This window comes from Pezoporus occidentalis, unplaced genomic scaffold, assembly GCF_034315485.1.
Source record: "Pezoporus occidentalis ecotype Australia unplaced genomic scaffold, CSIRO_AGI_Poc_V1 ctg255, whole genome shotgun sequence".
NCBI classification, from domain to species: Eukaryota; Metazoa; Chordata; class Aves; order Psittaciformes; family Psittacidae; genus Pezoporus; species Pezoporus occidentalis.
The window spans coordinates 176,969-201,825 of NW_026914448.1; the positions used below are offsets into that span (position 1 = coordinate 176,969).

A 24,857-nucleotide genomic window follows, 5' to 3' on the forward strand; every position below is an offset into this window, starting at 1 on the left:
AAAGGCAGGGGAGAGTTCCCCAGAAAAATGTTGTTGCAGCTGCAAAACCAAGGGGAGATTATATGAAAAGAGCAGAAGCAGCAGCAGCAACAGAAGGGAGCACAAGGGAAGCATCTCCTTTAAGAACCCAGGAGCATACGCTAGACCATAACACGTGGTCCCCCATTATCACCAGTGGACAAAAGCAGACATTCATTAACCTAAAGCAGACATATAAAATAAGTGTACTATAAACCCTTACAGTCTGTAGATGACTTTAAGTCCTGCCTGTTGCCACTGGACTTCACACATCAGCTCCTGGCTCGCACAGATTCTCTGCATCAGGCTGTTACATCAGGGGCAGCTTTCTTTGCCTTCTCCAGGTCACATTTTAGCATGTTCTTGAAGCCTCTCAACACAGGAAGGTGAGGAGGGAGAAGTCTGTGTTAGACATCATCTGCTCAAGAATCATCAAGGATCATCACCACACGCAAAAGGGAATCTCTTTCAAAACTCATGTGGGTCAGGCCTTAGCAATAACCTCTTATTGTTGGCTGCTTTTATCTGCGCACTGCGCTGAGCAGACTTGTGAGGCGATACAAAAGCGAGAGCACCGGCTGCTACAGCAAAGTGGGGTGATAAATCCAGAGAACAAGATCTGGCTTAGAGAGAGAGAAATGCTCCACCACCAAAGTGAAAAGCAGAAGGAAGGGAGAGACTGAGTTGTATGGAATAGTACACGGAATGAGAGGGAAGAGCTGGGAGGATGGACAGGGGCACACATTTCTCCTGCTGTTGGTACAGTAAATCCTTCCCTGCAGTACAGATAGGGGCAACGCTGCAGCTGAGAGCACCTTTTCCTCCTACCTTGTGTTAGAAAGACTCGTCAGACATCTCCCCTCTAACTCCACAGCCACATCCATCCCTCAGTGAGAGGCAGCTGTGGAAAAGCACCTCGAGAACAAGCCCCATTTTCTCTCAGGTAGCCCTTTACTTGTAGAAGAACCTGGCCCTGTGCACTGACCCTCTCCAAGCAGGCAGCTAACAAACACCTCTGACTCTTCCCTCTCTTGTCTTTGTTCTCATGGCCAGCGTCTCTCCTGCTGAGTGAAGGAAGGGCCACTGACAGTCCTTGCCCTTCCCAACTGCATGGGCAGAAGCTCCAACGTGATCAGGTGCATCTGATGTCCTTCCTCTGTGTGTGCAAGGCCAGTGTCCGCTATCGCATCCCCTGCTGCTATCTGATGCCCGTGTCTCTTCAGTGATAGTCATAAATTGGTCCCTAAGAGGAAATGTAAATGTTGTCTCGTGCCTGTGCCCATAATTTCTAGTCCTCATGCAGTAATTTACATTTACACTTTCCAAAGGTCCCAGGCTGGACAGACTTACACCCTGCCCCTGCGTAGCAGCAGCAATCTGGCCTTCTTTAGCCCTGCTTTAGGAAGCCATCAGTGAGAACAGAAGAGTTGGGGGGGGGGGGGGGGGGGAATTTGCTGTCACTTTAACATATGTTTTATGGGTTTCATTTGTCTTTGTGGTGTTTTGTTTTGTTTTTAAACAAGTTCTTATGTTTGGTCCATAGGTCTTCTGTGGTCCCGAACTACATCACCCTTAATGATCAGCTTGGTTATTCTTTCCTATACAACATTCACCAAATTTACAGCAATGGAAAGAAAAGGAAACAAAAGGAAACATTTCATTTTTACAAAGAAAAAAAGATCATTTTGGCTTTGACTATGCCAACTACCTAGATCAATGGATAGTCCTTAAGCATGGGCAAAATGCCATGGCCAGGTAGGTTAGAGGGAGCGTATGAACTTGGGATTAATAAATGTACCCAACCCATTGTCTCTGGCCACAGGAGGAGTCAGGTCACAGAGGCCAGGCTTGCCTCTGGAATGAGGAGGAGCTGGAGACTTGGAGAGCCTTTCCCCTCTTTCCCGTCTCCTTCACAGCTGAAGTTGATGCAAGGTGAAAGGGAATTGGGAAGGAGCAGGGTCTGGGTACAGGTAGATCCCTGGAAGGCTGGTGGTGTTTCTCCAGTGCTACCAAGTTGCTGGAGTGGGTTGTTGGCACAGTCGGACTCTTCAGTAAGCTTGGCCTGTCTCTACTGGTAGGAGGCCCAGAACAGCTGAATGTTCTCCCAGCTTCATCCTGCGCTGTGTGGACAGGCTCACGTTCTTGGCCAAATAATCAACAGCAGCTGAAGAGGGGAAAAAAGAGGAGGGGGAGAAAACAGCACAACGTTAGCATGCAGTGGACGGAGGCTTTCAGCATCAAAGGGTGTGTAACCAACAGAGCTTGCAAACAGACTCATACAAAGAGGCTCAGTGCAGTGGTTGTCACAGACATGAGGGTCCTGCAAATGAGTGATGGTCCTGCCATAAATACCTGATGGCACAGATGCTGCTGGGGTTAAGCTGATGTGCAGTGTTCTCTCTGTGTGCTGCTGCAGGCCCTCGAATCGCTCCATGAAAAGAGCTAAAACTCTACTTCTGCCATTGAAAATGGTGTTTCCAAGGCAGTTGCCTGAAGATGAGCCTGAGCAGAAAGCCAGTGGGATAAGCCTTCCAGCCTCACCTCCCTGTATCATCTCACAGTGGCAAAGCCAACTCCTGCACTCGGTGTAAATGACTCCAGAGATTCCAATGGAAGCTCAGCAAGGCTGGTTAAGGCTTGAATCTGACTCACTGCTGTGTGCTGACTCATCTCTGCAAGCTCTGCTGCCTGCCTCCATCCACCCTTCCTAAGGGAAAGCGCTTTGCTTATCTCCATCGGGATGAGAAACAGCAGCCATAACTCCTGAGGTGATGCTTAACCTGTATCCCAGCTCGCCTGACTGCCCCATGGTCTGAGGGGGAAGAGGACCAGGGGCAGGATGGTGACATTGCTCATTAGCTGAGCTTCAGTCAAAGTCTTTCCCTTTCACTAGCTTTAATGTCTCAAATTAGATTAATAAGGAGCTGGCAGGAGATGTACAATCGGTGCCAATGAGTAAACAAATTTCAGCCATCAACGTCTTGTCAGGCGCCTGCCCCAGAGGAGGTCCCTTCCAGACACAAATTCTTATTAGACTTGTCATATCTATTAGAATTCCTTTCACGCTTCTGCGTTCCATCACCGGCATCATTAACACAGCTCCGGCCTTTGGGAACTGAGAGGACCACATTAATCTGGCATCCCTGCTCCTCACCGGCTGGGACAGCGCAGGCTCGGCTCAGGGTGAGTTCTGTGGGGCTGAAGGGAGGTGGGCTGGGGAGCTTCTGCAGGCTGCAGGGTCTGGAAAGAGCTCAGCGAGGCAAGTGGAGCTGGTTGTAGCTGGGGTAGCTCAGCTTGGGTGCTGGGCTCTGTAATGTTGTGTTATGGTGCTTCCAGCTTCAAGGGTGGGGTGTACACAGGATTAGACCCCCAAGCTATGGCTCTCATCCAGACCTTGGTCCCTTGATATGTCAGTAACCAAATTAAGTATGTCTTCAAGAGGATGCAGGTAAAGAGGAAATTCACTCCTCAGCCACACTGTGGGTGGGGTTGGGCCTCTGTTCCTGTTGTCACCCGTGCTCTGGCTGAATTCAGATGGGTGCTTGGGAAGGGAAGGAAGTAAAAGCCAGAGCTCTGGGAAAATGGGAATTTGATGGCAATCCCACCCTTCTATAACAAACCTGCTAACCTCCCAGTAATTGCTTTTTGTGGGAAGAGCTCCAAGGCACCAGGGCATCCCCTGCCAGAAGTCAAAATACAGTTTGTTGGTTTAATACAGTGGAAGCCAAAATAAAACCAGAAACCCACCAGAAGTACTCTGGGTGTTTATTTGCTTATGTGAGAGAGAAAGTGTGCCTGGGTTCGGGTTTCTAAAGCAGAGAATGAGGTGAGAAGTGGGGGGAGAGACTCCCTGCAGGTCCATTCCAAAGCCTATCAAACCTACAGAGCTCTTATTTACCAGCCCTGGTTACATCCCCTGTCATACAGAGCCTACCCCAAATTATAGTAACCCCCCATTTTTATTGTAGCAGCATTCATTAAAAAGAGTTTTGATACTTCTTTGCTGCATCATAAAACAAGAAATATATGATTTGAACTGAACATCAATAAATGGTTTTGTGGAGGTCAACATTTTAAAAGAAGCAGAGAAGAATTAAAAAGCAGGAAGAATTGAAGTATCTGCTGAACACAACACGCACCAAACAAGGAAAAGTCTTGCTATACAAGGGCATCTTCATGTATGTGACTGCTCTGACAGGACTCATTACCAATGAAAACTGTTTCCACACACAGAGGTTATTGTAAATGGGGCTCATTATCTGAAAGTTTATAGTGGAGCAGACTTACATACTGCCCCTGCAGAGCTGTAAATGCAAGTATCTATAGGCAGATGTGTTCACATGTGGGATTTCACAATAATCTAGCTCCCACCTCAGAACAGCCACTGATGGTTTGTGCTGCACCTGCAGTGCAGTGTGGCTCTGGCTTTGGCCACTGTGCTGGGGGGGAACCTCAGCTCCTGGCACTGGGAAGCAGTGGCACCATGGATGGTGTGTGATGGTTTCTCACCTACCTTCCTTGCCCCAGCAGGAAGAACTCCTTCGTCACTAGTGACCTGCATGTCTCTAAGCACAGGACATGGCAGGACTAATACTGTCAACCACACAAGGCTTGCTGCTGGGCTCTCCTGACTATTAATAGGAAAACATTCCTGTTCCAAACTGAGCCCAGTGGGTTCTGAACTGGACTGGCAAATAGAATGGTGTCCAGCAGAAAAAAGGGAGCGCTGTGACAGCAATCAGGAAAGCAGGGCAAATAACACCGTAAATAGGGCTGCTGAGCAGTTGTTCATCAGCACGAGGAGAGGCCCAAGTGAAAATTCCTGCAGCAAAGCAAGACAAACCCTTCTTTCTCTTTCCTCCTCCTTTGCTGGAGAAGGAAAACGTCGCTCGTCCTCCTTACTTTATTTTTTACACACATGGGTGTGACTAACGTCTTGCCCAGGGGAATCTTTATTGGAAATCCATGGTATTGGAATTTGTTTAAGATTTTTATCAATAGCACGTGTGTCCAGCCTCACATCCAGAAGCGAGGGGAAGGTCAAGGGGTCACAGATCAAACTCCCGAAAACCAAAAAGAGGGGGGCTGTGGGGAAGCAGCTATTGATCCCGTCTGCCGCCACAGCCGGTTCTCATTTAGCTGGAGAAGTTAAAGACATTAAAGGGCTGTGACGGAGAGGGGAATAAAAAGCCACAGCCAAATGGAAGGAAAGGTCACTGAGGACAAGCTATGGGCAAAGCAGGAGTGCTCCCGGAGGAAGAGGATGCACCTTTAACCCTCCGCGGATCACTCTCTCACACCACCACACTTATTATTAGTTTAACACCAGCAGGTGAGCCCTTTGCCAGGCTCGCTGGTGTTTGTGTGACCCAAGCATTCAGGAGCAGAAACAGACCCTCCCCGGGTCCCTCTGCCTTTCAGGGCTGAGGTTTAGCTTCAGGATTACAATTCCAGGCTCACTTCAGCTTTTGCAGAAGCACAGCCCAGTTGACAGGCATTGCCTTGATGTGCTTTGGAGCAAAAACCTTGGGGTACGGGCCCAGCCCTTGCCTGGTGGAGGGCAGGGAGGGAAGAGACACATACATGAAGGAATGGCATTAAAATCCCAGCTTTCATTTGGCTGAGCAGGGTGAACACGCTGTAGGGCTTTTGGAGAAGCAAGAATTGGGAGATGGAAGGAGACAGGTCTGGAAGCTGTCTTTATTTTTAATAGAAATGTTGTACCTAAAATATTTCAGTGGGGACTTTTGAACTGGACTGTGAGGGTGCTGGGGAGGCTCTGTGGAGCAATCTCTGTGTCTGATGAGCACATGCCCTTTTATTCTCTAGATGGACAGATTTCTTTATTGGTCTTTTCTGTGAGGGTGGAGAGGCACTGGAACAGGCTGCCCAAAGAAGTGGTAAATGCTCCATCCCTGGCAGTGGTCAAGGCCAGGTTGGACAGGTCTAGTCTGTCCACGGCAGGGGGTTGAAACTAGATGATCTTAAGGTCCTTTCCAAACCAAACTATTTTATGACTCTATGATTGTATAATTTCTATAGAAATCCCTTCCAATACAATATCTATAACTTCTTACATTCCCCTCCTCTCTTCTCCTGCTCCCTGTACAGGAGGAATGAAATCAGAGCACTTACTTTGTCCATACTGTCCATACTGGTAGCCAGCCACTGGATCCACGCTGTAACTGGTGGTGCTGTAGGTGGGAGGACAGTAGGACTGGGAAGTCGGGAGGCTGTCCACGGACTTGATGGAGTCGCTCCGCTGGCTGCAGCTGGCAGAGATGGAGTTGGTGGTGTCCAAGCCACCGTGAAGGGGAGAGATGGAGAAGTCAGCCTGGGGTTGTGGAGGAACCCCGCTGGGGTTGCTCAGGATACTCATCACCTGCAGAAACACATGAGACAACATGTCAGTGGCTGGAGGAGAAAGGGGGGTCTGCAGCTGCCTTCATGCATACTAGGGAGCAACAGTGCACATACAATGGTGCTCTATCATTGTAAGAGACAATCCCAAAATAGGTTTGGCCAGGCTGAAGAATGAAGGTCTGCTTCCACCAGAAACAACACACAGACCCCAGAGCTGGCTCTAACGCTTAGTCCTTAGGACTAATGAGAGTCCTTAAAAGGGATAACTGAGAAGCTCCTTCAAGGTACGCTCAATCTTTGGTCTTTCTTTGCTGACCTGCCAACAATGTTAGCTGTTGTGTTAGTCCTGTTACAGTGTTAGTGCTGTCCAGAATGAAGACTGGAGAAAGGAAGAAACTTGGGACAAACCTGTTTAGCATCCCTCCCTGAGACACAGAAGACAGGGAGCAAAAAATCCCTATTTTCCAAAAGGGACACTGAAAACAGCTCCTTTCTTTGGAGGTCTTTGGAGCTTGGTTTGCAAAGGTCCCCAACCAAACCAGATGCAACCCCTTTCTGGCCTTGATGCGGATTCAGCTTTAGGAACTAAAAAGTCAAAGTTCTCTTTCCCCTCCAATGTTAAAGGAGAACAGGTCCTGGTTCGGCTCATTTCAGTGGAGTGCTTGCTTGGAAAATGTAATTAAATTTGCACACAAACGCTCTTCCTGCTTTGAGACCTGAAAACAGATGAACTTTTTTCCTCTTTTGCAACAAAAAATGCCAGATTTGTTCCTGCGGGTGACTTTGGGGTAAGCTGCTGCCCACTGGCCTTCACACAAGGACCCTGATCCGCCAGCGCTCTAATGCAATTGCCTTCTGCAATCAGCCAAATTACCCCCGGGCTGCCAAGTTAAAAGTGGAAAGAGTTTGCAGGAGCGGGGCCGTGGCGAGGGAAGGAAGGGAATTCCTGGTGCCTCTTGGTTGATCTTGCTGGAGTTGGGCTGGGGAAGGAGGGGGGAGCGGGGACAGGCTCTCACCTCAGGGGGCCAGGCCCGCGCTCAGATGCCGAGCGGCTGAACCCCTCCGAATTGAGCATAACCTTATTGACATCAATTAAAGTGGCAAATTGGAAATATTTGGAGCCTGGCAAGTGGTAAAATGAGCCCTTTATCCCCCACCAGAGGCCTGGTGAGCTATTGTGCAGAGGATACATTCTCTGGAAGGACACAAGCGGGGTTGTATAGAGCCGCGTCTCCCCTTCCTGCTCACCCCGACACCTTCCCCATTCCCTCCTCCCTCACCTTCCTGCCGGAGCTGGAGCTTAGCCTGAATAACCAGCTACGTGCTGGCCTTTGCTTTCTAAAGCTTCTCCTCCCCCCGGAAGGACTCAGGAGCCCTGCAAGGATGCTTTCCCTTGATGTGATGCCACCTCCCGACTTGGCCGGCCTGAGATCCTTCCCAGGCATTTGTCTGGGAGGGGAATTTGGGAGCAGGGGTGGCTGGACCCCCGTGGAGGGGGAGGCAGTGGGGAGGTTCTGGGGAGGGCGTTAGTTGAAAAGCCTGGAAAATCAATCTAACGCTGACCACTGTGGTTGTCTGCAACGTGGTACAGAGACAAGGGAACAAGCTTTGCCCCAGCAGCGCAGTGCCAGCAGCAGAGAGCTCAGAGGGTTCATTTCACCTCTCCTCCTTCAGGGTTTTCAGCCTGCACTGAGCTCAGAGTTTGCTGCTGGTCCCCAGAAGTTAAAACTGGCTGAGCTGCCTCTACCCTGCAGGGCAGATAAGTTCCAGATAGAGTCTAAGCTACCTCCAGCTCTCCAGACCCTCTGGCACAGCTTCTTAATCACAGTGATTAAGCCTGGAGGTATCTAATGAAGCTGTTTAGCTGTAACACAGTGCAGTAAGTGCCCATGGAACTCCCTGCCCCATGACAGCCCAAAGACTGGAAGGGGTGAAGAAAGGACACTGCATTTAAATATGCAAGACAGAGTGGATTAATACGAGAATAGGGCTGTCCTGCTTTTCTGTGGGGATGTAATGCAAACCTCCCTGCCCCAAGGCTTATGCAGCAGGGCAATTATGGGAGTGCAGCCTGAAGGGGGGGTTTCCAGCTGCAGAGTTATTTGTAGCCTTCCACTCAAGCCAGGGCATGAACTTTGATCTGGGTCCACCATGCATCCCCTCGAATGCCCCTCAATCCCACTGGCTGCAGACCTCAAAGCTTCAGCATCGCCTGAGCTGTAGGTGCTACACCCTGCACTGCTTTTCCTGATGGACAACCAGGACACTCACACATCCAGCAGCCACAAGACATTATTGGATTTCAGTCACAAGCAGAATCAGATGTTTAAAACAATAAACATCCTTCTGGAAAACACAGACATACAAATGATGTGTTATTGTTGGAGAGGTCCAGCTTGGGAAGCACAAAGGTTTCTCCTCTCCCTTCCAGAGCTGTCCAGGTCTGGCAGTGCTGCCTGACTGTGGATGTGCTGAAAGAAATCCTGCTCTATCAAATGAAGGGCAACTGGAACCATTCACAGAGCAGAGGGCTTTCTAGCGCTCTCCCTCCTGGCTGTCTCCCCAAAAGAGTCAGCTGCTTTATATTACTCAGGGAAGAGAAAAGGCTCTTAAAGCAAGCAGAAGTCATATTAACACTTCCGCTACGGCCCTGCTGAAAAGAACAGAGGATGTAAAGCAATGTTGGTAAATGAAACCCAGATTCACACTCTGCAGATTCAGACAAGACGCTTGCACAAATCCCACTAAAAGACAGTAATTGGCTTTAATCAGTCAGAATCAGGGCTGATTTCTAATCCCAGCTCTGCCACTGGCTCACCAGGGCTCGTGCAAGTCACTTAAGCTAGGACTCAGCTCAACTAACCTTAGCCATGGGAAGTTACGTTTCTGGTCAGTGCTAATCCTTTAGAATCCCTCTACAGAGAGACTGACACCTCTGAAGGGCAATTCAACCCATCCTAAGACCCCTTTCTGGACAAGACAGGCTGAATTTCCCTCTCAAAATCCATGGTGAAATACAAGGATGTCAATCTTTCACCACGGCGATGCCATGATGGGGAATGGATACGTAACTGTATGGAGGTTGGAGAGGGGAGATGCTGGAAGGTGACTACAAGAGGAACGTCCCTGCTGGATGCTCCCGTGGAAGTAGGGTGGAGGAGTCCTGCAGAGGAACCCTGAGGGTGGCTGTGGGGTTCCAAAATCACCATTCCCTACAGCAATGCTGACCATGGGAATGCGTTTTCCAGGCAATGTAAGGCTGAGCCCTCCTGAGATGCTGTTTGCACAGGTTTATCAGAGGACAACATCTGATCTTCCCCACCTCAGGACACGAAGGTGTTAGAAATAACAAGTGTGAACCAGAGATTTCTATCCCCTCTTCACTACTCAGCCACCCAGCACAGATAACTCTCCATGAGCCCTCCAGTCTCAGCAGACCCTTTTGTTTCAGGTGGATAAACTCATTTTCCAGGCAACTTTTGAACTTAGTAAAGTCTGGGGCATCTGGAGAAATCCCTTCTTCAAGAATGCAAAGTCCTTTTACCTTTTCTTTTTGACCTTGCTTGCTTATAATTTATTACTTCTTGGTGCATTATCATCACTAACTAAAAATCAATAACCTCTTCACATCTGTAAGGTTTTATCTGGAGGGAAATCTGCTCCCTGTCCATCACAGTGATTGACAGCCTTCCCTTTCCCCTCCTTCTCATCACTTGTCTCTCTCCCTTTCCCCATCTCCTTTCCCTTTGCTGTTGTCCCAAATCAGTCACAGGCATGGCGTGGGCTTGCACTTTGGGCTAAGTCAATAACAGCCACGGCACTGGAAGGAGCCTTTGGCCTTGCTTCTACCCTTTTCAGAGGTCATTTGTCATGGGGGAGAGGTCCTGGTGTGTTGGGGAGACCAAGGTTAATGCACAAAGACCCTCCTGGATGAAAGAGCCACCCCCCCTCACCTCCTGCTGCTGCCTCCCTCCTCACCCTCATGTCTGCAGCTCCCCCCGTGCCCCCCTGGGATGTTTCATCACTCTCTCCCATACTTTAAAAGAAGGGGAGTTAAAAAAATGTAATTAATTCCCTCCATTTCTGAGCTGGCCTCAGGGCCTCTGGCCATGGAAGCTGCAGCAGGGGAAATGTGCACCCTTTATGATAAACCAGTGTGGCTTTGGGAAGGGAAGTGCAATTAGGGCCTTCAATGTGGGCAATCAGGCCGTCAGATTTTCGGGTTGGGGGGGTGGTTGGGGGTGTTTGGAGTGGCTCAAGGGGCAGACAATTGATAGGGAGAGATACTGTAAGCTAGAAGAAAGGTTTGTGACAGAACCTTGTCCCAGCACTGATCTTTGTGGTCAGGAGCTCTATGGGAGATACCAGAGCAGCCCAGACCATGCCATACATCCTCAGAGTCCCTCCACCTCCTCAGCTTGCTTTAGGCTTCCTAAGATACCCAGCTGAGAGAGACATCAGGCCCTGGCCACAGCAGGCTTCACACCTACACTCAGTGATGCTCCAGGAGGACACTGAGGTGTTACAAGGAGATCAAACTCCAGCAAACAAAGCGATGGGGAGGCAGGAGCCTACGGATGGCATTTTTCCGAGTGACCCCTGCTTCCGTGGTGTCTCCGTTTGTGGACACTTGATTTGACACAGCACAAAGCGTCCAGAATCAGAGGCTGCCTTAGAGAAATGCTGCATTTAGAAACTGCTGAGCCTGGCTAAGTCCTGAACCGAGGGAAGCTGAAATGATCTGCAGTAGCTGAAGGGTGTTAACTCCAGAGAAGCTGCTGCGTGGTCCCCAAAGAATGCAAAGGAAGGGTCTCCGGGCAGCAAGGAGCGTTTCTGAGGCTGTGGTCCTGCTTTCCTAGGAACGGGTAGAGATCCCCTCGCTTTGGGAAAGGCTGCAAATGTGATCAGTTTGAATATGTGATACTGAATCAGGCAAAAAGCAGTAGGAAATTGTGCGTGAAGAGCATTTGTAGGCTGAAATCTCTTTGTTTCAGCTTTCTGTGGTGTTTTAACATTTACACTGCTTCCTAGGGAATGGGAAGTCTGGCAGGGGCCTGATGTCCATGCTGGGAAACATGCTGGATCTTACGGATTTATTAATGGCATGGACCAAGTTAGTGATTCCTCCATGAGGACTTGGTCTCTGCCATTTGTGCTTGATTCAGCTTCATGCTCCAAGACTTTTCTTACCTACTTGGTGGGGGGACACAACTTAATCTTTTCCATCTTTATTGTGCAGCCTGTTCAGCTAATCTTTCCTTTCTCTCTTGCAGAAGGCAACCCTTCCTGATGTTAATGCTTTTTGATCTCTGTGGATTCATTTTCACTTGGTGGGAAGAGGAAGAGGCGATTATTCTATACATACATTAAATGGAAACAAAATGAAGAGGTGACTGTAGGACTACTGAAAGCCAAAGAGAGTTAGGAGGAGATAAATAAGGTTTCCCCAAAGATCTTCACTTGAAAGGAGGATAAATATATGCAAATATGCCCCTCGGTAGGACTAAAGTGACTTATGTAGCAATCACTAACACTGCACTCCCCAAACCAAGCAATTAATTTTGAATGTGTTCTAAATCATTCCATCCAGCTGAGTTGTATCCCAATATGCCAACCCAAGGCAGTACATATACCCATTCAACCTGATCCTGCAATCAGGCCAAGGATCCAGACAGCGCTTCACCCTCCTTGCACACTTCTGAGCCAGGTAACAGCAGTTCCTTCCATCTAAAATCATTTCAAACTACATTTTGGGGCCCAGGGAGCAAACTTTGCATTAGCTTTCCACAGGGGTGACTTCCCTGACTGCCAGCACAGTCTGAATTCACACTGGTATAAATGAGTATGTGGCTTAGCTCTCTAGGTCTATTTTGCAGTGGACTGGAGTTTAAGAAATATGTTCCATTGCCTCATCCAGCCAGGTGTTTATATTCCATCCACCCACAATGTGTTAGAAATCATAGAATGGCTTGGGTTGGAAGGGACCTTAAAGCTCATCCAGTTCCAAGCCGTGCCACGGGCAGGGACATCTTCCACTAGAGCAGCTTGCTCCAAGCCCCTGTGTCCAACCTGGCCTTGAACACTGCCAGGGATGGGGCAGCCACAGCTTCTCTGCCAGTGCCTCAGCACCCTCACAAGGAAGAGCTTCTGCCTTATCTCCAACCTGAACTTCCCCTGTTTCAGTTTGAACCCATCACCCCTTGTCCTATCACTCCAGTCCCTGATGAAGAGTCCCTCTCCAGCATCCCTGCAGCCCCCTTCAGACACTGGAAGCTGCTCTGAGGTCTCCACACAGCTTCTCTTCCCTGAACAGCCCCAGTGTTCTCAGTCTGTCTTTTTATGAGAGCTGCTCCAGTCCCTGATCATCCTTGTGGCCTCCTCTGACTTGTTCTAACAGTTCCATGAGCTATATGAGATAACACAACCTCTTCCTCAGCAGGAAGGACACTAGGGCTGACGTGGCTGCTGCTGCTCCATTGCTGGAATGTCTCATTTTCCTGACCTTCACCATTTCCTGGGAAAATACATGGATGCCAGTGAAGAGCCTTTCCAAAGTGTGTCAGAAGCACGGCTGGGAGCAGAACACCATGTGCCTGAATGCCTTCTGGTTTGTATGGGACAGATCACATGAGATCCCTTCAAAGTGGTCACAGTTACTGTAGGCCTGTGCCTGAACAGCTTGACAGTCACCAATCAACACAGAAATATCATCAATGCCTTTCAGTGACTTCAAACACCTGAAGGATGTTTCAGCGCCATAGGAAAGTGGTCTAGGACACAGCAGGTGAAATGGAGATGAGCATCTGTATCCTATAATGAACCTGTTCACTTAATAGATGAGAAACTGCCACACACTTATGATGGAGAGGGCTTGGGGAGGTGCTGGGGATGCGATGGAGCTCGGGATGCGATGGTGAGCTGCAGCAAAGCAGACCAATGCAGGCTGCACGAGGGGAGGATTAGCAAAAAAGGCGATGGGAAGTTATTACCTGATTGTTCAAGGCTATGGTGAGGTTCCACCTGGAGCACTGCATCTTGTTTTGGGCACCCTGCTTCTGTAGAGATGTACAAATTACAGAGAAGGTCTAAAGAAAAGTTTCTAAGCTATACAAAAGAATGGAAGGTCTTAGCTGTAAGGGTAAGAGAAACGGCTTAAGTCTGGATAGTCTGGGAAAGAGGAGTGGGCTCTTCTTGCAGTGGAAATACCACCAGGAAATCAGAAGCACCAGGGGGTTACACATCCAATCAAGGCTATGAGATATCCCGCAGGAGACGTGTAATTTGGAGGGGAACGGCAGAGGCATCACCGGGAATGGGAATTACTACATTAAAAGCTGCTTGATCTAGAAACACGAGCTACCATCCCTGGCATTAGGGCCCCCAACTCTACTGTCACTTAGATAAAAGCAGATGGCAAAGGTTTTAACAGTCTGGATAACTAGAGAGGAAACCAAAAGACATGCTGTGCTAGTATGGGCTGCTAGGCGCAAAGGGCAGCCCAGTTCTATAGGCATCAGTTTCACCAACAAGCAAAATCCAGAGCCAGAATGGGGGAGACTCAAGCCAAAAGGCTAACTAGCACCTCGCCATCCAAACTGTCCAAAGGGGCTGATTTCCATGCACTGTTGAGTATCTCCCCTCTGAAAACAGGCAGTTTGCGCTTTACTAACCATCAATATTGTTATTCATCTTGTGTTAACCAAGCCTGAAGTGTTTCCTTCCTGATTAAATTGGAATTGCTAAGCCCATTTTGTATAGAATAGCCAAAACGTGGTCAATGCTTCCCAAACATGCTGGTCAGCAAACTGAACCACCCCGTCCTCATTTCTAGGCAGTAATCTGCCTTAACAGAAGCCACCACAAGCAAACCCTATCCTGATGCTGTTTTCCCTCTGAATATGCTTCTCTGTGAAAGTCAAGTGAATACACTGGAAAGGAAACTCTTCAAGGGAAAATCCCTTTGTGGAGATGCAAAGCATCTCTGAGCAATTTTACACCTAATTGCAGGAATATGCATCTTGCTTGTGGCATTTTGGAACTCACAAAGTCACCTGGGATGAGAAAGCAGAAAGGCACAACCATGGAAAACTGGAATTCCTAAACATTTCCAAACTGGCAGAAGGACTCAGGTTAGGTCTGGCTTTGGAAATGGTCTGGGCTTGTATCTTCTACACCTACTTGGTCATTGCTGGGTAAGCTCAGACATGCTGATGGCCAGCGGGGAACAAAAAGCTTTTGGGGCTTGGTGAGAGATTCAGAATACCAAGAAAGAAACAAAACCATGCTCAATCAGCCCTAAATCTATGGCTGTGCATCTGCCTGACGTGGATAACAGCACAGTGGGATGATCCCGCAGCAAACCCAAATCCCAGCAAATTCACTCTGGTTGATAAACTTGTGTTATTCCTCTCTCCAACAGCCTCCCGCTAACAGAGCCTAACAAAGACAACCCCAAATTCACAGAAAGGCTTCTCCTTCCCCTCCTCCCTTTTCATTTCTCTCTCCCATTTGATTATTTCTCTCTTTTTTCCCCATTTCTCAGCTAAGCTGCTCTGTGCTCGCTCACTATCGCAACCCCCTGCGGACACTGGTAATGGAGTGCGGGTGCTGACTTACTGCTTCCAAACAAGATTTCCTGAGATCCTTTGAGTCTGCTCCATGCCCCCCCTTCTCCTGCTTTTCTCTCTGTGTCTCTCTCTTTTTGGAGAGTGGAGGGGAGCCTCTATAAATGTGAAAGGAGCTGCACTACAAAGAGTCCCCCGAGTGGCATATCCCAGCCCCAGGCGAAGCTGCTTGGTGCACTGATAGTCCTGGATCTGCTCTAGGACTCCTCTTTCTCTTCCCCTCCCTCTTTTCTCTGATCAATCAAGGGCTGTAATCAGTTAAGGTCCAGCTTAACTGCAGTGTAAGATACACCAGTTAAGCAAAGCCAATGCCTCCAGGGTTCCCATGGTAAATACAGAGAGGTCATGGGGAGATGAAATAACCCTGATAGTTCAGCAGGGCTGGCTGGGCTCGCACCAAACACTTCATAACTTGGGCAGCAAAAGAATGGAAGAAAGGGAAAAGCAGAAGCATTTCCCATTGCCAGCTCCTCTGCTGCTTGTTTCCCTGCTCCCTCAGTTCCCTGCACTCCTGGGGGGAGCTTTGAGCATTCTTTAAGGTGAGGGTTTCTCTTTCCAGCTCACCCTAATGAATGAACAACGCAGACCCTGGTCCTGTCTGGATCCTGTTTGGATCTTCTGAGACTACCACAGGGATTTTTAAAGTCAGGATCTCTTTTTCCCTCACCCAAAGGATAATGGCAGCTCCTGAATCCTTCCACAGCCCTACAAAGCACCATGTGCTCTTCCTTCGGACTTCTCTCTGCTGCTAGGGAGCACTGTGGTATTTTCAAAGACAGGGAGCCGCTTGCTTTGGCCAAACATGACACAAAACCCTCATAGGATCTGAACTTAGGGATAGGGGAGCTGCATCCACCCAGGTGCAGCATCTGTGTAAACAAATAATAGTAAAGAGAAGAAAAGAAAGTGTGGATCTGTGCTGAAAACACATTACTCTTATAGCTGAGGTGCTCTGGCTCAGCAGCCTCTGCCCCTGCTTTTCCACACCAAAGCTCTGCCTCTCTCTCCAGGAATGTCCATTCTCAGAGATGGTCCAGGGAAAAATGAGCCTTTTGTGGTCATTATTTGTGATCACTTTTACACTGAGTTCATGCTGTGCTGGATCCAAACAGATCACTTGCAGTTTCATAATGCACTTCTTGAAGAGGAGGCTTGGGACTGTCGAGGGGACTTTTCATGTGCGGGACAAGCTCCTGTCTACTGCCATTCCTGAAACCCCAGAGCTCTTTCTGCTCTTCAGACGTGAGAACTCTGGCAGGATTTGGTCCCTTAAATCCACCCCCAAATTCTACCCAGTCTTAATCCCAAGCTCCTGATCCTAACTGAACACAACGTGAGGCTGGGATCCAAACACCACTGTATCCGCTCCTTCCTAATTGGACACTGGCCCATTAGACATTAGAGATGGGGGGAAAACATACAGAATTTATTAAAAATGATGGAGACACATAAAGAGCAGCACAAAATCTTTCACCAGAAGTGATAAAGCCCTAAAAGATTTGAGTTTCCATAAGTATCCCTCTTAGGGTCCTACAGCTCTTTAAAAGCTATTTGGAGTGGAGATATCCTGTGGTGCTACAGATGCTTACTTAAGCAGGGGATGACATGAATTCTTCCCTGGGTATTTTAGCACTCCTGAACCTGGGGTGTGCTGAGGAACCTCAGTAGGTTTGTGATGATGATCTGAGTGGACAACACAAACAGGTGAAGTCTTTGAACAGTGAAATGTAGAAGTAGAAGCTCCTGGTCCAGTAACAGTGCTTCCTTCTTACTTGTCCAGCACAGTTTGATTTTGGCTAAGTCTGAAGGTAAAACACTTTCTAGATATATCATATAAAGCCACCAAGAAGTGATCTTGAGCATGGGAGCAACAAATTGCATGGGTTTAAAACCTTGCTTTCTTATGAACATCATTTACTACCTTGAACTAAGTGATTTTTAAGAGGAATAAGATACACTGATGAAAGGGAACCGTCTGCTGGCAAAGCCGTGTCTGTGCCAAAGGGAAGGGTCTTACCTCATCCAATTCCCAAGGGAAACAGCACTACATTTCCTAAGTGGGGATGGAAACCGGCACATGGCTCTACAAATGCAAGCAGAGAACTTTAGCCATTAACCTCACAACTCCTGGCTGAGCTACAAGCTCTCTTTTATGAAGATACCTTCAAACCCTCTAACTTGCTGTGTAGAGCTGTATCCCCCTCGCTGCAATGTGAAGGTGTCATCACACCCCTGTAGGACTCACAGTTTTTACGGCATCTCCTGCATGCAAGAAGTTTAAAAGCATGCAAGTCACTGCTGATCCCGAGATAACTGGCGGAAAAGGGATTAGAGCTCCTTAGCAGAGGAGAGGGAAGGCTCAGGAAGGGCTGATTCTTTTCAAGATATGACTATTTAAAGATAATGATTGCATAAATTTAATTAATGCATTTTCATGCTGCAAATGGCCGTTTTGTAATTAATGTATCTGGCCTCGATAAGCATGGGAGATCTCATCTCCCAGCCCCCCCTGCCTCCTCAATCCCCCCCCCCCCGCCTCTCCTTTAATGAAAGACAGAAAGCAGATGACAGAAACAATTTGTCACCAGTACGGGTGTCAGATGCCTAATTGGTTGCGCTGAGTTAGTGGAAAGTAAAAGGGGGAGAGGGTCGAGGCTGGGGGGGGGTCTTCCCTCTTTATCCCAGGCTGCAGGGTGGGTGTCTGTATTGGGAAGGGGGGTGAAAGTGTTCCTTGTTAATTGATGGAGATTAGGACACAGATTGGCTGTGGCAGGGACTGGGCAGTGACAAGAAGGGGACAGGAGAGGCTGGTTAACACCCGTGCAAACAAGCTGCCATATCTCACAATCTGTTAAGTCCCTGCAGCGTTGACAACAGCAGTGGTTATCTCCTGCACACTCCCCCTGCTCTCGCTGCACTCCAGCATCCCCAGACAGGACTGCTGGGGGAAGAGCTTAGTGCATGGATCTGCAGCCCTGGGCACAGATCTCCACTGGGTTTGCACCCTCCAGCTTAGAGAGGAATTGGGACCTCAGTTTAAAGCTTGGGACCCTTGGGACCCAGGGTGCTGGGCTGAGGCCATCCATGGGCAAAGCAGAAAGACTGAAGTCTCAACCCAAGAGCACTGCCTGGGTCTTACGTGCCCTAAGCCTTGGCCTGGGTTCAGTGTCAGCACCTAAGAGATCCTTCTTAAATCTGCATATCCACTACAACACTGTCTTAAGAACTGCAAGATGGAGCAAAACTGGAGTTAACGTATGTACCAGCTGGTCCCTGAGCTTTGGGGGGGCATCTGGGTCACTGGTAATAAAGCGCCCATCTGATTAGTTCTCCCCTGGACATTATATGGAGAAGAAAACCTCCTGTCCATAAAGAAGGCCTGGGAGTCTGGAGCTTTGTGTATCAGGGAGCCAACCTCCTGAACTCCAGCAAGAGCTGAGCATCCCAACCTTCCAGAGACCCCTCGAGGAAGCAGCAGGACAGAACATGCGCACCCCAAAGTCCCACCTATGTAGAAAGCACAAAGCTGCCTTATTTCTGCAATGTTCTTCTTTCAAAGCTTTCTGTGCTCTGCTCTAATGTATTTATCATCAGCACTATCAGCAGAGCAGCGCTGCCACCTCTCACAAGTGGAAAACTGAGCCCTATAAAGGTTTACACTCGAGATGGTGCCAAAGTTTATGGGGCAGCAGGAATTTGACCATCCCAAAGCCAAGATCGATGTCCTCATTCCAGACATTAAGCACAGCAATGAGGGGAACTTCAAAACATTAGTGCTCTATGATGCTGTTTAATGTATATAAGCATATCCCTGGAAGATAAAAGTTTTACAAAGGTGGGAACAGTTTTATCAGCTCTGTTTCACTGCCACACACACAAAAACGTGATGGGGAGAGAAGCATGGGGGGAAAGAGCTCTAAGAATAGAAACTGTTGAGTTCCCATGCTGGGCTCTGATCACATCTAAACACGCAGCCTGCAGTAATGAAAATACCACCGAGCTGTTGCATTGTGTTACAGGTCCCTCTCGAAAAGGTTTACAAAGGTGATGTGTAACTGGTATGAAAAGAGAAACAACATTTTCTCTTAGAAATAAAGTCTTTCGAACAGGGTAAATGCAAAACTGGAAGGAAATGGGTGAGGGATGCATGGGTAAATACAACCTCCTGAGTGAAAGATCAAAATGAATTAAAAACCTGCTAGTTGTGACAAAAAGGCATTGAAACCATTTTGCTCTTCCCAAAATGTCCCAGCAACCTGTCCCCTCATCCATGGTGATCTCAGCTGTCCCTTCCACACGTAATGGATAATGAAGCTGTTCCTATCGCTATTTGTGTCGCAATGACACAGAAGTGCTGCAGTTAAGGAGAGTACCCCACTGCACAAGACCCTGCACCAAGAAAAGTAACACAGCCCAAAAGGCCCCAGACACTGGATGTTTCAGACTTGGGGTCTGGTTGTCTTCCCTTGGGCCTGGCTCTTTGTACTCCCATCCCAAGAAAGCAAACCAGGCAAGCAAGAGGGGGAAAACACCAGATTCCCAAATCCCTTCCCCTGCAACGTGAAGAGAGTAGAAGTCAAGCCTGGTCCAACTCTAAGAATGAAGACAAGGGCTGAGGGTGCTGCAGATAAAATGGAGGAATGGGAATTACTAATTCATTCCTTCCCAAACTTCACCATGCACAGGCACTGAAGATGAGCTTTAAGGTCCCTTCCCAAGCCAAACCTTGGCAGGTTCTATGAACCATATGGTTCTATGATTGACTCCTTCCATAAACACAACCCCGTGGCATAGTCCTTCAGACTCTCATACCCACCTCACTTCTTCCTTCTGCTTTATGAAACCTTCTGCTTCCTTCTGCTTTATGTGCATCACCGAGTGGTGGAGCTTTGCCAGGAGGAATATGGTCTATTGTGGAGTAAACAAATGCTAAACGATGACAAGCACCATACTGGCTGAGGAGCAAAGCAGGCTGCGGTGAGCTGTGCCTGTCACATCCCTGCTCCTGCTTGGCAAATAAGTTCTAATGCACAATTGGTATTTATTAAATGACATACACCAACTGTCTCATTAAGTCAGGGCTGGAGCATAGGCCGGAAGTCTTAATCTAAAGTGTCACCAGCTATTGAAATCAGATGGTTTAGGCAGGAGCAGAGTGAAGGGAGGGAAAGAAATAGGGCCTAAAGCAGTAGGAAACAGTCACTGGTCCCAACCCACCTTTTGGGTTGCAATTTTGATGCTGGTGTGGGCACTGCGTTGAAAACTATTGTTCTGCATTTGCTTTCTGTGTGTGCACTTTGCAACTCTCCCCCTAATAAACGGTTGGGCAGGTTTCAGTGTGTTTGAAATGCAGCGTCGAAAGCAAAGGTTAATGCTGGAGATTGCATTGAATTGAAAACGCGGCCACCGGTAAATTTGGTTTGTTTAGAGTGGAAATGCTTCAACTGCTGGTAGGTGGGTGGTGGGGCTGAGAGCATGGGGAGAGGGGAGGTGGGAGCTGCTCCTCTCTGCCCACAATGAGATTTCCAAGTTTAATGACTTGGGAAGGGCACTGGATTAAAAAGCCCAAAGTGAAGCAGTGAGATGGAGAGAGAAGGGGAAAAAAATCCCACCAAAGCCCAACCGTCAGGGAGCAGAGCAAGTGAAAAATGTCAGGGCAAATTGCTCTTGACAGTGTTAATATCTGCACCTCATAGCAATAATTACATGTAAATAAATAGTGAAATAGCTCTCAGCTGGAGTCTGCACTCTGAGTGCAGATGCCACTAACAGCCAGCTGGGGACCTTTCGCTCTTCCACTGCCGCTTTCCCCCTTTGCTTCCCTTCCTCCCCCCTGTTTCATCTATGCCAGAGCTGAACAGCAATTGCTGGAGTCCACAGACCTGTTCCCAGCCCTCCCCCCTTCCTCATGGCACCACGTTTGCCCCCTCTTCATATCACCCTCCCAGCCAGGGGCTGCTCTCAGGGTGCTTTTAGCCCCTTGCCAGGGGAAAACAAGCTTTACTGGAGTAGCATGTGGCTGTTGCACGAGTAAAGCTGAGGGGATAGGAATGGCGTGGCTGACTATCCTTCCAGCTCTGTGGGCTCCTAACAAATGTCAGGAGGGATGGAGCTATCTGTTTCAAGCACTGGGATTATGTTCTTCTTATCACCAAGGTTGTCTGTATTTCAAAAGGACACCCGAGAACATACGGTTTGGCATCAGGATGCAAAATGCTTCATTTCCACAGGAGACACATCTCCCACTGCTATCAGGAGCATCCACAGAGGTTTATAAGCCTGAGCAGTGCCTCCTATCCTTGCCCAAGTACAAAATGCACTTCTACAAACCCGTATCATTCCTTCCCAGGGTATCACTACAACACAACTGCTCTGGCCCAAGCATGGTGGGCCAAAAAGCCACCTCACCAGCAGCACTGCTGGTGAAGGTGGGCTGGAATCCATTAGCACCTCTCCTGGTTCCCCAGGCAGTGCGGATCTGATGGCAGTCTAAGAAATCATGGATGACATGGAGAGGGTGAATATTAACTGACTATTCCCCATCACTTCCAGAAGGAGGCCTTGGATGAAGGTAGGAAGGATGAAATAGGAAGCAATGAAGCAGTGCTTCACTCCATGGAGTCAGCCTGTGGGACTCCTTGCCACAAGAAGCAGCGGATGTGAAGCTCTGTGGATGGAAGAGGAATCTGGATAAGTATTTGGAAGAAATATCCACTGAGGATTACCAGATAAACCACCTTTTCTTAAGGAGATCCTCTGAGCTGAAAACAGGAGAGCGCTCTGTTCTAGATCCTCATGAGGAGTCTGCCTACAGTCACTGCTGGAGACCATAAGCTCAGCTCCAAGCACTGTCACTGTCACCAAGCTCCCTGCAGCTCCAAGGGAAAAACCATCTCCCAGGCACTTGGCTGATATGGCAAAGGGAGGACTCTAAAGGACTGATATGAACATACAATGCACAGAAACACAGAGTTACTGAATAAGAAGCACCATTACAGAGAAGGCATTTGGAGCCAGCAAAGGGCCTTGGCAAAGCCTCAGGTTCCTACCTCACTTTTAAGCAGGATAAAATCTCTGTGCCTCCATTCTTGGCCTTGGAGATAACAACCTTCCCCGTGGTACCATGAGGAGAAACACATCCCAGGATGATGAGATGCTCAGATACAACGATGAAAGCCTCAGATAAAGTTAAGCTCATTATTTTAGCCCTCTTCTCATCCACTGGCTCAACTGATCTCTGTGTGCCCTCAATTTAGCTCCCAGCCCTACAAGTCCAGGTTTAACTGTGAGCCATGGGGCTCTGCTAGAAGTCTAGCTGAGATGTGATGCTTAATCCTGAGGGAAGCTGGTGGCTACTCAGCCCCACTGCCAAAAGATGCCATGTTCATGCTGACACCACATTAGCCACTGCCTAATCTGCATCAGTCCTTGGACAAACTATCAGAATAAAAATAATGATAATAATAATAATGATGATAAATGATGATGATGATTATGATGATGATGATAATAATAATAGCAACAACAACAACCTGCCACTAATAGGAGGGAGATGTTCCTACTGAACCCCAGCCTTATATAAGGGAGAAAAGCTTTGAGGCCTTTCCTTTTGGCTAATGAAATGCACAACAACACCCCACACTGCACTGAGCAACAAACACAGCTCCATTCTTTGGAAAACAAATATGTTCTTTAGAGCTTCCTGGTTGTCAAACACCTTTTTGTTTAGCTCAACAACTAATCCACTTATCGGAGGATAAAGCTGCCAGTGAATCACCACGATGATAAAAGCATGCACAAAATTAGCAAGAATTTGCCTATGGCTCCTGCACATTTAACAAACAGCAGCTAAGAGAAAAAATGATTCCTTTTTTTTTTTTTTTTTAATAACTGAGATCCCCAGGAGAGATCCTGTCAGATAACAGCTTTTATTTGGCTTGCAGGTTTTTATTCCACTCTCTCTTCCCACATAACCCAAGCACTGAGGCTGCGAGATGCTGGGAGCTGATATGAAGCCACGGAAATTGGCACTGTTTGAATAAGCAAGAGATGGAACCAGGCAACATTTTAATAAGTTGGGGTGGGGGGTTAAGGAAGAAAAAGTAGTGTTGAGGCCCTGGCTGCTTCCTGAGGAGCTCAGCACTGCTGATGCTTTGCTGCTCGTGAGCTTGTAACACCTGAAGTGGCCTGGATTTGTCCTTCTCTGCTCTTCAGTGTGTTTTGCAGCTCTTTGTAACTGTAGCCTCTCTGCATTCCTGCATGGAGGATCCATGCTAACCTTCCCCATTCCATGGACAGGAAAATACAGACGACAAAAGTAAGTAGTTGCCAGGGTTGGGCAACCAAGTTAATAGCAGGGGACATGAATCTCACAACTTCCAGTTCTCTGCTGCCCCAAACAGAGAATCAGATATGGGTTTGTGTTGGAAAGGACCTTAAGATCATCCAGTTCCAACCCCTGCCACGGGCAGGGACACCTTCCACCAGAGCAGCTTGCTCCAAGCTCTGTCCAACCTGGCTTTGAACACTGCCAGGGATTAAATCACTTTCCTTCTCTTGAGCTCTTCCACTGACACCTTTGGCACGTCCTTGCAGCATTAATGCAGCATTAACTGGGTAAATGGGATTTACCTACTCTCTGAAACTCACTCAGCCATTTAAACCTTGGGAATTTCCCCAGCTTGGATGTTTGCAGAGATGTTCTGGTGAGATTTCTGGACACCGCTACACACCTATGTGTGTGAAAGAGGGAATGAGGAAGGAGATCTCCTTGGATCTGGACTCTCACAAAAGACTTGTTCCAGTAAGGACTAAATAAATCCCTCCATGGCCCATGGTGTCAACAGAGAATGATTCAGTTTGTCTGAGGCCTGTCTCTGCACTTGTCACATGGAGCATGTCAGAAGACTGATCTCTTAATGGAATGAATTTGGGTGATGTTCTCTCTTTAAATGACAACAGTCTGAAAGGGAGAATCACCACGGTGTGACTGTGCTGCCTTGAGGATGACCAATATCATGCTACCATAGCCATTACTGGCCAGGAACCAGCACAAGCTGACTGAGGCACCTGCCAGCAGCCAGACCTTATACCACACAGAGCTCACAAACCTCTTCAGTGCCCACCTCAAAAGGCTCAGTTCAGCTCAGATGATGAGGAAGCTCCCTTGATCCCAAATCCTTATTTTCCTGCACCGTATCAATCTCAGCTGGACATTTAGCTGTAGATTAGCAAGAAGATAGAGCTCAAACCAACAGCATAGCAGCCAAACTGGGAGAACTGGGGCTTTGAAGGTTTCTGCCTGTACTTTCCAAGCACACATCTTTACTCAAAAGTACTGCCACCACGATGAGTGCTGGAGGTGAAGATCTGCAACTGTTTCAGGCCACACTCCCACTGCAAGAGAATGGAGAGAACTTAATGCCTTCCACTCTTCTCCTTTTTCCTGCCTTAACTGTGCCTAGGCTTGAACAGGACCACAACACATGATGATGGGAGCATTTAGGGGAGCTGGGAATTAATCAAGAGGCACCCACCTGTCAGGCTGGTATCTGGAACTAAATGGAAACACTTGCTAGTGCTTGACCTCCTGCCCTCCAGACAAGCCTGCAGCTCTCCAGTGGTTTGAGAAAGCCTCTTGCAGGGACTGCAGCTCAGAGACCCCGGGAGGAATAAAGCACAGGCAGGGACAGCCACAGGAGCTGGGTTAGGAGGGGAAGGAGGAAGAGGCTGTAGCTGGTGGGGAAGGTGGGAGGACTGGCAATCACCTGGGAGAAGGTGGCTGGAGAGCTGGTGTCATGACATGGATGCGATGGGAAACAGACCAAGAGCAAGAGCTGGCTGAGGCTCAGT

The 24,857-nt window shown here is 48.3% G+C and overlaps 1 protein-coding gene across 7 annotated transcripts in view; it reads right to left on the reverse strand.

The window, feature by feature from the left end:
* Window positions 1-1,657: 1,657 nt before the first annotated feature.
* The window catches only part of PAX7 (paired box 7), a 99,351-nt gene continuing 76,151 nt past the window's right edge, over window positions 1,658-24,857 (reverse strand). For 4 of the 7 annotated variants that reach the window (XM_062623604.1, XM_062623602.1, XM_062623603.1 and 1 more), the window contains exons 9-11: window positions 13,371-13,436; window positions 6,154-6,400; window positions 1,658-2,182 (exon numbers count right to left, since the gene is read on the reverse strand). In XM_062623604.1, the coding sequence (XP_062479588.1) occupies window positions 2,067-2,182; window positions 6,154-6,400; window positions 13,371-13,436 (429 nt within the window). In that variant the 3' untranslated portion in view covers window positions 1,658-2,066. The remainder of the gene's footprint in view (window positions 2,183-6,153; window positions 6,401-13,370; window positions 13,437-24,857) is intronic. The other 3 variants (XM_062623606.1, XM_062623607.1, XM_062623605.1) reach the window with 1 other exon arrangement.